Source organism: Equus caballus, chromosome 22, assembly GCF_041296265.1.
Source record: "Equus caballus isolate H_3958 breed thoroughbred chromosome 22, TB-T2T, whole genome shotgun sequence".
NCBI lineage: Eukaryota > Metazoa > Chordata > Mammalia > Perissodactyla > Equidae > Equus > Equus caballus.
Genome location: NC_091705.1, coordinates 39,328,775 through 39,343,216, shown reverse-complemented (window position 1 = coordinate 39,343,216; position 14,442 = coordinate 39,328,775). Strand labels below are relative to the sequence as shown.

The 14,442-nt window shown below is 58.8% G+C and overlaps 1 protein-coding gene across 1 annotated transcript; it reads right to left on the bottom strand.

Moving 5' to 3' along the window:
• Positions 1–2,054: 2,054 nt before the first annotated feature.
• CEBPB (CCAAT enhancer binding protein beta) lies at positions 2,055–3,953 on the bottom strand. The gene has a single exon (XM_023626736.2). It carries the CDS (start codon positions 3,700–3,702, stop codon positions 2,659–2,661), a length of 1,044 nt encoding a protein of 347 aa, XP_023482504.1. The 5' UTR covers positions 3,703–3,953; the 3' UTR covers positions 2,055–2,658.
• Positions 3,954–14,442: the final 10,489 nt, after the last annotated feature.

Sequence of the window (14,442 nt, the reverse complement as noted above, 5' to 3'; positions counted from 1 at the left end):
GGTTCCCGGCCAGCCTCAGTGGTCACCCCGCTGAATGAGTCTGTGGTTAACACCCCCAGCCTTCTGGGGAAAACGGAAGGATCCAGCAGGTCCATCTGGGCCAAGGCCTTGGAGTGGGGCTTTCTTCGTGCATGATACACACTGCACTTGCATCCAGTATTGCCACTCTTCCTCGAGGCTGTCTCTGGCCCCTGGGCCCCCTGGTGCCCCTTCGCCCCCTCTAACTCTCGTTTCCCAACTTCTGAACGGTCTGGGCCCTGCTCCCTGAAAGCCGTCAGCCCTCCCAGCCTAGTGACCCATGAGCTGGGTGTCCCCTCACCAGTGATGTCTCCCCACATCTTCGGGCACAGCTCTGTCCCCAGTGCCCCCACAGCAGGCCACCCCGACTGCCACCAGAGCCCTCAACCTGTCACCATTTCCCCAGCCTTCCTCAGGGACAGTCACACGGGCTTGGGTGCAAATCCTCTTTCTGTTGCATCCAAATTGTGACACAGTGTGCAAGTCACTTAACTCGGGTGCTGGGGGTGCCTGAACTTGGGGCCGGGCATGGAGCCCCCCCGGCAGGGCCCAGGATGGGGGCAGGGGCCGGATTACAAACCGGACTCCGGGCCCCAAGCTCTCCCCGGAGACCCAGGAGTCGGACCAGAGACTACCCCAAACCCTGATCCCGCTTCTGGGGGCTCAGTCCACGCTTGTAAAGTGGGTGTAACACCTTCCACGAGGTGTTGACGCAGATTCAAGCGGGATGTGAGTGTGTGGAGGGTGGCACTCGGGGCAGGCTCCGAGGCAGCACCAGGGGAGGGGAGCACGGGGGTTGCTGTTTGGCCAGCTGCTCCCGGCTCACCTCCTTTGGGATCTCCCCAAAATGGGTGAGCGGCAGCCACGAGCCAACTCTCGGCGACAAAGAGGAGAGCGGGGACTGGAGAGACTCCTTCCTAAACTGTGGCCCTCCCCACGCCCCGAAGGGCACGGCCACCTCGCTCCCCAGGTCGGGCCCCAGCCTGGGCCCTTCAGGTAAATCTACGGGCGGTTGAGCCGATGTGCTGTCGCTGGTACTGGACCGACTCCCAGCGAAAAATAACAAGAGCAAAGGCTTATATAACACCTCCTGCGTGCCAGGCACCGCGGCCGCCGTGCGTGGATCCACCAGCCCCTCCGTCTGCACCCTCAACTCTCAGGAATGCCGTCCAGGGCGGGAATGGCGGTGGGGGTGCAGCGCCGGGGGGCGGGGAGGGGAAAGCCTCACCGGGAGCCGTGTCTGTCACAGGGAATCAGGGGCAGTGGCCCCGGGTTCAAATCTGAGCTCAGCCACCCTGAGCAAGCCGGTGAGGCTGGGCCTCGTGTCCACATCTGGACAGGGGGGACAAGCGGTAACCGTCCTACCCTAAGGAAAGGGAGTACCGTTCCTCCACCTCCCTCCACCTGGCCCAGCTCTTCCCTCCTCCACGGGCCAGGGACACACACGCCAGCCAGGGACACACAAACACAAGCTCGCCCACACACCCAGGCTCCTCTCTTAAAATACACATATACACACACACAATGCACTTTTTAAACAGCCCGCCCCACTACACTTACCAAAAGAATCTGCCTCAACTTGGGCAGGACGGAAACCTGTACCCCTCCTCCTACGTAATCGGGCCTGCCTGACTGGTCCCCACACACTGTGCAGAGGTCGCGGACCTTCCGGGCCCCCTGAACCCAAGTCCAGCACGCAGGTCCAGCCAGAGACCCCGGATCGTTCCCCAAACAGGGCTCCCAGTCACTCCTCCCCAGCACCCAGGGGCGCTGAGTCACCGGGTAAGCCTGACCCAGCGCTCCTCCGCCCCTCCCCCATCCTGGCTCCCCCATCTCCAAGCACAGACCCTGGGGGGAGTAGCAGAGGAGGAGAACCAGCTGTAACACCCCCGCCCCACCCCCACCAAAAAAGCCAAAAATACCAGCAGCTCACGCACACACACAACAACCCCCGGCACCCCAGCAAAGCAAAAATAAAACCATATCCATCCAAAACAGAGAAAAAAATCAAAAGCCAACTACTGCCCCCAAAAGGCTTTTTAACCATTCTCAAAAAAAAAAAAAGTTTATTAAAAGTGTTCTTAATGCTTGAAACGGAAAAGATTCCCAAATATACAGACGCCTCTTTTCTCATAGAAATAGATTATTTTTTTATAATACAAAAAAAAGACCAAAAAAAAAAAAACAACAACAACAATAAAAACAACACAACAGCAACAACCCCGTAGGAACATCTTTAAGCGATTGCTCAGGGCCCGGCTGACAGTTACACGTGGGTTGCGTCAGTCCCGTGTACACACGCGTTCAGCCATGTTTAAACCGATTGCATCAACTTTGAAACCGGCCCGCCCGCCGGCGCCCGGAGAGGGGCAGGGGGAGAGGCTGAGAGTTTATCGTCCGTCCGGACGTGGACGTCTCTTCTTTAAATAACACCACGGGCGGGCGCCCCATCTGCACTGCGGTTGGTTCGGACAAAAATATAGATAGATATATAATAAAATATTAAAATTACCGACGAGCTCCCCGCGCCGCCAAGTGCCCAGTGCCAAAGTTTGCCGGCGCCACCAGGGCCGGGGCGGGCGCGCGGGCGCAGCCCGGGAGCGCGGAGGCCGGCGGCAGGGGCCGCGCGCGGGGGCCGCGCTAGCAGTGGCCGGAGGAGGCGAGCAGGGGCTCGGGCAGCTGCTTGAACAAGTTCCGCAGGGTGCTGAGCTCGCGCGACAGCTGCTCCACCTTCTTCTGCAGCCGCTCGTTCTCGGCCGTGAGCTCCAGGACCTTGTGCTGCGTCTCCAGGTTGCGCATCTTGGCCTTGTCGCGGCTCTTGCGCACGGCGATGTTGTTGCGCTCGCGCCGGATCTTGTACTCGTCGCTGTGCTTGTCCACGGTCTTCTTGGCCTTGCTCTTGACCTGCGAGGGCGCGGGCGCCGCCCCCGCGTAGCAGGCGGCCGGGGGCGCCTTGGCGTCGGCGGGGCTCGGCGTGCCGGGCGGGCTGGACGACGAGGACGTGGACAGGCTCCCGCTGCTGCCGCTCGGCACCGCCTGGTAGCCGAGGTAGGCGCGCAGCGCGTACGGAAAGCCCGCCGCCATGCCCGCGGCGCCGCCGCCCGGTGCTCCGGCCTCCTCCTTCCGCTTGCAGTCCGCGGGCTCGAAGCCCGGCTCCGCCTTGAGCTCGGCGGGCGGCGGCGGCGGCGGCGGCGGGGGCGGCGGGTGCAGCGGCGCGAAGCAGCCGGGGTGCAGCGCGCCCTTGGCGGCCCCCAGGCGGCCCAGGCTCACGTAGCCGTACTCGGCCGCCTTCTTGCAGTTCTTGCCCCCGTAGTCGTCGGAGAAGAGGTCGGAGAGGAAGTCGTGGTGCTGCCCGGAGGAGGCGGGCGCGGGGGCGGGCGCGGGCGGAGCCGCCTCGAAGGTGTCCGTGGCCGTGGCCGGCGCCGGGGCCTGCGGCGCGCCCAGCGTCTCCAGGTACGGGCTGAAGTCGATGGCGCGCTCGTGGTCGCCGATGCTACCCAGCTCGCCGGCGGGGGGGCGCGGCCCGGGTCTGGCCGCGGGGGGCGCCACGGGGGCCGCCTTGCCGCCGTACGCAGCAGCCAAGCAGTCCGCCTCGTAGTAGAAGTTGGCCACTTCCATGGATTTAAAGGCAGGCGGCGGCGGCAGGGGCAGACATGCTGGGTCCCAGGCCACCAGGCGTTGCATGAACGCGGGTGCCCGGGGAGGGGGCCTGGGGCTGCCCGCTCCGGCCGGCCCGCGGGTGGCGCGGCCTCCCGGCTCCGGACTGTCGCCGCTGGGTCTCTGCTGCTGCCGCCGCCGCTGTTGCCGGGGTGGCCGCTATCAGTGCGGGGGCTGGCGGCTGGACCCTCGAGTGGGTCCCCTTCCCGGTCCCGTGCGCGGCTCTGACTCGCTAAAGTTTCTCCCGAGCCCGGTTATTTATAAGGCGGACCATGGCAACGGCTGCGTCACGCCTGGCTGACGCCCCGGTCCCTCCCGCCGCCGCCGGGACGGGGAGGCCACGGCCGTGGCGGCCCGAGACCCCCGGGGGAGGGGCGGCGGGGCGCGGCGGCCAGACCTGAGACCTGGGACGCGCCCTCCGGAGTCCCCCGGCCCCGGGGGGCGGCCTCACGCCCCCGGCCCACCCCCACCCGGCGGCCCCGGGACTGGGAGCGAGAAGGGGCGGTGCGACCCCGCCCCCGGACCGCCCCCTCCGGGCTGGAGGCGGTCCTGGAAGGGCGGGGAGTCGGGGAGGGGGCGCTGCGGTCGCCTTCTCCGACCCTAAACGCGGCCGCGGCCCGCCCTCTGCTGGAGGAGGCGGTGGCTTCAGGATCGGCGGCGCCCAGCCCCGACGCCCCACGGAGGGGGCGCCCCGCCGCCGGATCCTGGACACCCCAACCCCCAGCTCTGGCTCCCGGGGGGTGACCCATCTCCACGGCCCCTCCCCGGCGCGGCCCCGCCCCTAAACTTGTCCCAGTCCCCAGCTGCTGGAAGGAGGGCATTCCGCGCCTGTGGCGACTTCCCTCGGTGCGAGACGGGGTGGGAGGGCAGGTTAGGGACGCGCGGGGGCCTCTGCCCGGGTTGGCCGCGCCCCTCCCCTAGCCCCGCCCACCGCACCTGCCCGCCCCCTTAGGCCACACCTGGGTCCTCTCCAGCCCCACCCCGATCTGACCTGGGGCGCCAGGACGGTGGAAGGGGGCCCGGGGTGCTCCGCTCTGCCACCCTGTGTGACCGTGGGCGAGTCACTCCGCTTCTCTGAGCTTCGGTCCATGAAGGCGGCGTTACTGTTAGCAGTTGCGTTGCTGTCTGCACCGCAGACCCACACATGAGGCTGAAGTTTTAAGTCCACTCTGGGAGGCACGTCAGAAAGAAGGGCCCCCCAGAGGGTACAGAGAGGCTCAGAGGGGGCATAGCACACCCGAGGTCACATGGCCTCGTGTCGCCCATTAATCTCAAAAGAAAAGCACTCGTCTGGACGCCCTAAGACCTATTCGCCAACCCGAGGCCAAAACACCTGTTTGTGAGGCTGGCGCAGGAGAGCGGGGGCCTTGCCCATTTTTACCGCCTCCCTGCGGCCGCGGGTGGGCCTGGACCCAGGGCTCACTTTCCACCCTGCCGGGAGGGTGCTATCACTGGCGCGGTGTCACCGACGGGAAGGTGGGCGATGGCCCACCCTGGATTTGAACCTAGGCTCTCCCCGCTGGGTGGCTTCAAGCCTCCCCTTGCACTCCCGGGCACCATTCCTGGGCCATTTGGGCAGCTCCTTGGGGCCCCGCTCCCACCACTCCTGGCCCAGGCCGCCCAGGCAGGAGCTCCCAGCCTGCCTGGGGCTGACCCCTGACCCACTGACCCCAGCCCTGGCCCTGGTGGGCAGGCGGGCATTGCTCAACCTTCGGTGTTATCTGCTGAGCTGGGGTGACCTCCGCCCCGGAGAGCTGGAGAAATGACCGCTCCGAGCGCCCTTGGGGGTGGGGGGCAGGGAGGGACGGGATGGAACCGTCCTGGCCTGCTGGCTCTCTGCGCCTTCCCAGCAGCCTCTGGGCCAGGGAGGGATCCGAGGCCCCAGGGCCACCCAGCCAGGCCTTCCAAGCTGCAAAGTGGGACACTCAGGGCTGAGCTGGAGGGCCCCCGCCTCCCGGAGGCGCTCCCTGCCCCACCTGCTGGTGAGCTTCCTTCCCAGCCCGCGTCTCCAGCTCCCATCCTCCTGGTTGTCTTGTGACCTGGGTCTCCCCGCAGACTGCTCGCTCCGTGAGGACGGGCCCTCGAACGCTGGAGCTCCCGGGCTGGGCATGCCTAACATTTACCAGTGAATGAGGCATTTGCTGTTCCCTCTGGACTGAGAACACTGTTCCCCCAGCTCTGCCCAAGGCAGAACCTCCTTTGGGCTCAGCCCAAAGGTTACCTCCTCCAAGAAGGCCCCCTGACTTCTCCATTGGAAGTCCCAGGCCTCAGTCACTCCTTTCACATCCTCCTGCTTTATTCCCTTCACATTCCCATTACAATTGAAATTATCTCATTTACTCATCTTGCTTTCTGTCTCTGTTGCCCCCTCCCCATGGCAGACCCACCAGGCAGGGATTTTTGTCATTTTTGTTCACTGCTGTTCTCCTCGTGCCTGGCATACAGATGGTGCTCAATGAAATGAGAAGGCTGAGGAGAAGGCAAGGTTCCCCCATTAGCTGGGCTGTGTGACTTCAGGCAAGATGGCTGCCCTCTCTGAGCCTCAGCACCCCCTCACCTCTCAGGATTCTGGGGAGATGCAGTGAGACCTGGGGAGTCTGAAGCTTATTGGAGAATTTGCTGTGTGTCCTCAAGCCAATCTTCCACCCTCTCTGAACCACATTTTAAGCTCTTTGCATGTATTAACTCATTGACTCCTCCTGATAATTTGTAGGAAGCAGGTCCTATTATTATCTCCACTTGACAAATGAGGAAACTGAGGCCCAGCAGGGCTGTGTGTGCCTGCTTAGGGTCACAGTAAAGGGGTGAGAAGATTGAAGTCTTGCCTGACCTTCCCCGTTGGGTTTGCAATAAATCATAGCAGGTGTGGCGACATGAACCCCGTTTTCTGAGTGGAAACACTGGAGCCCAGAGAAGGGTGGTCCGGGGGTCACACAGCGAGTCAAGGGGCAGCCCAGCGCCTGGGGACCAGCCCCAGGGACCAGACTCTGCCCCATCAGGCCATCTCGCCCTGCTGGCGGCTCGGGTGGGGCTCGCCCGCCGGACCCTGCGCCTCTGCTCCCCCCATCAGCCTGGCGGTGAAATCGTGGCGGTTGCCACCCGGTGCCACCCCGGGTGCCCCGCAGGCAGGTGCGCGGTGACGTCAGCCTTGTTTTTCCAGGGCTCCTTGCTCAACAGGCCGGGCCTGCCGCCCCGCCGGCGCTCCGCGTTCGCCCGGGAGGGGACGACGGCCGCCGAGGCCTGTGGCCAGTGGCCCTGCAGGCGGCGGGGCGCAGACGCCGGGCCCTCCTACCGCCACCACGACGACCTCCCCCGTGACCGTCCCGCGTGGGCGGCCGCGGGCACCTGGGCGCGCCGGTCTCCATCCGCAGCCAGCAGCCAGATCCAACCCACGGGCGGCGCAGTGCGACCCCGGGGTGTTCCGCTTTGTTTTTTTTTTTTACTGAATTTATTGCCAATATTTAAAAATCAGGAGGCTTCACACCAAAATTCAACTTCCCAGCTTCTCTTTTCAAAGCGGAAGGCGCGGGCGGGGCCCACGTGGCGCGCGGCGGGCAGGAGCCAGAGGGGGCTGGGGGCACCGGCGCCCTCCCCGGGGCGCGCCCCCCTCGGCCCCGCGTTCACCCTCCCGTCCCCGCGGCCGCCCCTCGGCCCGACCTCGGGCGGAGACCCAGGCGGCTGCCCGTCCCACGGCCGCTCTTGGGGGCACGCTTTGCCGAGGGGCCTCGAAATCAGCCAGCGGGTGGAGAAATCGGGCTGATGGGGAGCCGTCCGAAGTGGGCGGTGCAGGCGCCCCTGGTGGATCGGGTCGGGGGGTGCAGGGGCTGGAGTTCTGCTCTGCTCTCTGCCCTCCTGGCTGTGGCGCTCGGGTCCCCCTAGACCGCAGGCCTTGACGTGTAAAAAGAGGGGGACGCTCTGCCCTTCTCTCGGGGTTCTGGACCGGCGGTCCCCCCTCCGCTGGCCCGCCGGACACATGGAAGTGAATCACACCTCCCCTTAGCCCCACAAAGGGCCTGACTGACCGCAGCAAGTGATGAAAAACACCCAACGCAGGCAGATGGGAAACAGGCCCAGAGAGGGATAGGACTTCCCCCAGGGTCACAGAGAACCGGTAAGAGAGTCGGACTGAAAAGCCAAATCCCAATTCCAATGTCTGAGATTTTCCCCCACCTCGCCTCTTCTTTGAGGCCTGACTTTCTCCGTCTGCCAAATGGGGCCAAGATTCGATCTCTGAGGGCTGCCAGGCCCCGGTATCCTGGGATCCGGAATTTTGGAGTCCTGGGGGGGCGCTGGCTGGTGAGATTTGCCTGAGCATATGCTGCCACCATGTGGCCGGATCTGGGAATGCAGGCATGATTTAAATGAGTCTTGATCCAGCACCCCACTGGGTACCTTGCCTTGGGATACAGGGGTCAACGCTGTGGATACGAGGGATGCTCAAAGGACACGAGCAGGCCACTGAAAGAACTAAAAGTGTCCAGAAAACAGGCAAAAAGTGCTCTCTTTCACTTAGTCATTCAAACTTTTTGGCATCTGCTCTGGTTCACGCCCTAGAGACATATTCATAAACAAGACAGAGCGATTCCTTTTCTCCTGGAGTTGACATTCCCCTTGGGGAAGACAAACAGTAAACAGGATAAATGAGTAAAGTATGCATTGTGTTAGATTCTGGTAAGCACCACGGAGGAAAATACAGCAGAGGAGGGGGATGGAGCGTGCTGGGGATTTGATTGTAGCTTCGCGTTAGAGTGGTCTGGAGAGGCCTGACTGGGGTGACATTTGAGCAAAAAAATGAATGCATGAGGGAGTAGGCCATGGGTATCTGTGGGGAGAGTGGACCAGGCAGGGGTAACAGCAAGTGCAAAGGCCCTGGGGTAGGAGCATGCCCGGCCCTGTGTAGTTGTGAGTGGAGTAGAGGGAGAGTGGCAGGAAATTATCTCAGAAATAGTGGGGGCCCTATCAGGCAGGCCTTTGTGGGCCACTGTAAAGACTTTGGAGAGTTCTGAGCAAGGGAGGGACAGGACCTGACTTAGGTTCTAACAGGATCCCTCAGTCTGTGTGGAGGGGTGGGCTGTACTGGAGGTAAATGCAGAAGCAGGGAGCGCAGAGAAGAGGGAACGGCAGTCCTGCAGGCAGAAGATGATGGTGGGCTCCACCAGGGTGGTGGCCACGGAGGTGGCGAGAAGTGGCCAGATGCTGAATCTGTTTTGAAAGTAGAACCTTCAGGATTTGCTGATCGATCCAATTGATGACCGATAGAACATCCACATAATAGACCACTGCGTAGCCATTTAAAGGGACAAGGTATATGACACCAGAAACACTGACCACAAAAGACAAAATAGAGAAATTGGACTACATCAAAATTTAAAACTTCTGTGCATCAGAGGATACAATCAACAGGGTGGGAAAGCAGCCTAAAGAATGGGAGAAAATATTTGCAAATCACATATCTGATAAGAGATTAATATCCAAAATATATAAAGAACTCCTACAACTCAACAACAACAAAAACCCCAATCAAAAATGGGCAAAGGGGGGCCAGCCAGTGGCGTAACAGTTAGGTTCACGCGCTCTGCTTCGGTGGCCCGGGGTTGGCCGGTTCGGATCCCAGGTGCAGACTTACGCACCACTTGTTGAGCCATGCTGTGGCAGGCGTCCCACATACAAAGTAGAGGAAGATGGGCACGGATGTTAGCTCAGGGCCAGTCTTCCTCAGCAAAAAGAGGAGGATTGGCGGCAGATGTTAGCTCAGGGCTAATCTTCCTCAGAATAAATAAATAAATAAAATGGGCGAAGGACTTGAACAGACATTTTTCTAAAGAAGAGAGATGAACGGCCAATATGCACATGAGATGATGCTCAGCATCACTGATTATCAGGGAAATGCCGATGAAGCCACAATGAGAGACCACCTCGTACCTCTTCGGATGGCTCCTATCAAGAAAGACAGAAAATAACAAGTGTTGGTGAGGAGAGGGAGAAATCGGAACCCCTGTGCCCTGTTGGTGGGAATGTAAAATGCTGCAGCCGCTGTAGGAAACAGTAAAAATAGAACTACCGTATGATCCAGCAATTCCACTTATAGGTCTAGACCCAAAAGAATTGCAAGCAGGTTCTGGAAGAGGTATTTGTACAGCCAAGTTCATAGCAGCATAGTCACAACAGCCAAAAAGTGGAAGCAACCCAAGTGCCCATCGCTGGATGAAGGGATAACAACACATGGTACATCCATCCGATGGGATGTCACTCAGCCTTAGGAAGCAAGGAGATTCTGGCACATGCTACATCACGGACGAAGCTTGAGGATAGTCTCTTAAGTGAAATGGGCCGGTCACAAAAGGACAAACACTGTATGACTTCTATGAGGTCCCTAGAGTGGTCAGACTGAGAGAGGAGAAGTAGAGTGGTGGGTGTCAGAGGCCGGGAAGGGGGCCTGGGGAGCTGTCGTGTAAGGGGTGCAGAGTTCCAGGTTGGGAAGATGAAACAGTTCTGGAGATGATGGGGGGGATGGTTGCCCAACAATGTGAATGGGGCTTAGTGCCACTGAACCGTGCACTTAAAAATAGTTAAGATGGTACATTTTATGTTACGTGAATTTTACCACAACTTTTGTTGAGGACAAGGTTGGTCTTCGTATGATGGCGTGGAAGGATGCCCCCTGATGTTGTCACGTGAAAGGAGAGCGTGGCACAGCAGTGTGCTGGGAGGGTCATGTTGTCTTGAAAACTTCGCCATTAGCTAAAAATCTGTGTAATTGTGAGTTGTACGCTGTTGATGAAGGGGTGGGAAACAGGCACGCTTAGTGGCTGTGCACAGTGGTACCACCTCCAGTTGTCACTTGGCCACAGCTCTCAGAGTGGGAACCGTTGCTGGGCATTTCTACAACAAAGACTCCCACCCCTGCACAAAGACCAATGGACGTGGGAATAGCAGAAGCTCGCGAGATCACATCATGGCTGTCATTACCAGGAAATACGATGCAGCCGCTAGAAAGACCGAGGCAGTGCTGTGGGAGAGGATCCAGACCAGCGCCGTCCCATAGAACTTTCTGGAACGGTGCCTAATCTGGGCTGTGCCATCTGGGAGCTACCAGCCGTGTGTGGCCATTGAGCGCCTGAGATGTGGCCAGCGTGACTGAGGAACTGAAGTTTTTATTTCATTCCATTTTAATTAAATTTCAAGAACCTCCTGTGGCTGGTGACTACCGTGTGGAACGGCACGCATCTAGCACCATCTCCAAGATCTATCGTTAAGAGAAGAAAGCCAAGTGCAGCCAGAATGTGTGGCGTGCCAACCCCCACATAAATGAGGGGAGACACGGACATTTACGCATGTGTTTGTCTGAAGATGTGTCTCCCGCTGGAAGGGACACAAGGAACTGGCCACAGTGCCAGCCTAGGGGCAGGGCGTGCTCTGAATATTGTGGTGTGACAATGCCCCCCATAACTTGGTGGCTGAGAACGACCACTGTTTGCTTTGCTCATGATCCTGTGGGTCAGGAATTTTGGACAGAGCCCAGAGGGCCAGCTTGTCTCTGTTCCAGTGCTGGCTGCTGGCTGGAACATCCAAGGTGACTTCTTCGCCCCCATGTGTGGCTCATCCTCAGCGAGCGAGGATGGCCCCAGTGGCTGGAGCACGTGTCTGCCCGCCTCCGTTCCTCCATTACGTATTTTCTCCCTCCTCAAGTGGCCTCTCCAAGTGGCCCCTGCACATGTGGCCTCTTCACATAATCTTTCCACATGGCCCCTGCATGTGGTCCAAGTTGTCTTTCCTGGTGCTCTCTCCATGTGGCCTCTCTGTGTGGCCTTTCCACGTGGTCTCCCCACACAGTAGTCACACTCCTTACACAGCAGCTGGCTTCCTCCAAACACAGAAGTAAAAGCTTCTAGGCCTTCTTTAGGCTTAAGCCCCAAACTGGCACACCACCATTTCCGTCACATTCTATTGGTCAGCCCAGCTGCAAGGGCAGGGGACGACACAAGGGCATGCACACCAGGAGGCTGGTTCACTGGGACGGCTAAAGGAGGTCTACGTGGGGGGAGGGCTGGGGGCCTGAGGTGAGAGGAAGACCTACATCCTTCTCTAGCTCTAAAATGTACCCCGTGGATATGCATTACCTTGTTATTTGTTGGGTTTAGAAAGTCTTTCATCGCACGGTCCTGCCTCCACACCTTTGCTGGTGCTGTTCCCTCTGCCTCTAACACCTTTCCCTTCCACCGCCAGCAGAGAAATGCACAGAGGAACTTTCCCTGAATGCCCAAGTCCAATTACCCTCCGCTGCCTCCATGCTCCCTGCACTCGGTGCCTCCAGGATCCGATTCCGCCCCTGCCAGAGTGAGTTCTGTGTGATCTCCCTGGCCTAGGAGCCCCTCAATGTCGGCCCAGTCTAGGTCATCCCCGTACACGCACACAGGGGAATGGTGCCGGTGCTGGGGCTCAGGGGCTGGGGGGCCCAACCCAGGGAAATGCACGCTCGCCTGACCACAATCTTCCCCTCGAGCTGGGCCCCGCGCGGGACCTGTCGTTGCACCGTCTGGAACCGCCGCCAGGGGGTGCGGGAGCCCAGCCCCCACGTGCGCGGGGCTCGGAGCCGAGCCGGCACCTGCGGGGGGTCACCTGGCGGTCAGGCCCGGGCGGGGGCTCCGAGCCCAGCTTCGGAGAGAAATCTCTCATCCTCACTGCCCACTCCTCTCCTCGACTTCGAAACGTGCTTCCTCCTCGAGCAAATTGACTTTCATTAGAGGCCTGCCGACCGCTGATAACGCACCAGCCTGCGCGCATCTCCAAAACCTCGCGCCGGGTGGAAGACGCCAGACACGAAAGAACACAGCTGCGCGGTTCCGTGTATACGAGGCCCCAGCATAAGCCAATCGATCTCCGATGGGAAATATCAGGACGGCGGTGGACGCAAGCTGGGGTGGGAGGACCGACCGGGCAGGCGCACGAGGGTGCTCTTGGGGTGATGGCGAGTGTCCTCTATTATTTTCCCAGGCTGCTGTGACCAAGTACCACAGACGAGGCAGCTTAAAACAGCACACATCTGTTCTCTAACAGCTCTGGAGGCCAGGAGTCTGAAGTCAGGCCGTGCCCCGCTCTGCAGGCTCCCGCGAAGAAGCCTTCCTCACCTCTTCAGCCCTGGGGGGGCCGGCCACCCTTGGCCTGGGGCTGCTCCACTCCAGGCTCTGCCTCTGTCTTCGGTGGCCTTCTTCCCCCATGTGTGTCCGCGTCCGGATCGCCTTCTCTTTTCCCTTATAAAACACCTGTCGTTGGATGTAGGGCCCACCCTAATCCTGCCTGACCTCATCTTAACTGGGTACATCTGCAAGGCTCTATTTCCACATGAGGTCGCAGTCACAGGTGCCGAGAGTCAGGACTTGACTATATCTTTTTGAGGGAAACAATTCAACCCACTTTGTGTTCCATATCTTGGAAAGAGTGTTTGAATAACCCAGGGAGATGCATTTGCCAAAAATAATCTAAAGTACACCTAAGATTTGTGCATTTCACTGAATGTAAGTTGTACAGACAGAGAAACAAATGTTGAACCCTGTCCCTTTGGTCTCTTTTTTTTTTTCAAGATTGGCACCTCAGCTAACATCTATTGCCAATCTCCTTTTTTTTTTCCTTCTTCTCCCCAAAGCCCCCCACTGCATAGTTGTCTATTCTAGTTGCAGGTCCTTCTAGTCCTACTATGTGGGACACCGCCTCAGCATGGCCTGACGAGTGGTGCCATGTCCACGCCCAGGATCTGAACCGGCAAAACCCCAAGCCCCCGAAGCGGAGAGGACGAACCCAACCACCCGGCACGGGCCAGCCCCTTGGTCTCCTTTAACTGGGAACACTTGCTCAGTCTCTCCTCTTTAATGACCTTGACACTTCTGAAGAGGACAGGCCAGTTATTTTGTAGAACGCCCCTCCTGTGAGTCTGTCTGAAGTCTCCTCGTGGTTGGACACAGACCATGCATCTTTGTCAGGAACCACCCGAGCGGTGGTCTGTCGCCATCAGGAGACACCCGAGAGCTGTTTGTCCTGTTACTGGTGACGCTAATAGTGATCTTGGTCAAGGTGACGTCCGCCAGGTTTCACCACTGTCACGTTACTGTTCTTCTCTTTGTGTGAATGAGTATCTTACGGGGAGATGTACTGTCTAAATATCCTGGTACTCCTCAGCCTTCACCCACTGATTTTAACATCCATTCCTATGCTTGCTTCAGTCTATCTACTGCTGTGTAATAAATGACCCCGAAACTTAGCAGCTTAAAATAATAATCGTTCATTTTCTCACTGTTTTGTGGGTCAGGAGTGGTTTGGCTGGAAGGTTCTTGCTTCCGAGGTGAGTCTCTCAGAAGTTGCCAACTGGGGCGTCAAGGTGTCAACTGGGGTGACAGTTATCTGAAAGCTCAGCTGGGGTCGGGGCTTCACTTCCCAGGAGAAATATACTGTGAGCCATCAATGGGAACCACATGTTTAATTTTAAATCTTCTAATAGCTACAGTTTAAAACGTAGAAAAGTATACAGGTGAAATCTATTTTAGTAATATATTTTATGTAACCCAGTAGGTCTAAACTCGTCTCATTTCAACATAGAAGAGGAGAGTGTTGAAGGATTTGTGGACACCATGCCCCCATTTATTTATTCATTTATATCTGTAGGGACTTTATTTTATCCATGGGTTGTAACTCCATCCATACCATTATTTATTTTGGTGCTCAAATTGACCCAGATTTGGCCAGCGTAAGCTCCTTTCAGTGGCTTCTGTGTTC

Coding starts and splice junctions, on each gene's coding strand:
- CEBPB (XM_023626736.2), bottom strand. CDS start 3,702: ATGCAACGCCTGGTGGCCTGGGACCCAGCATGTCTGCCCCTGCCGCCG.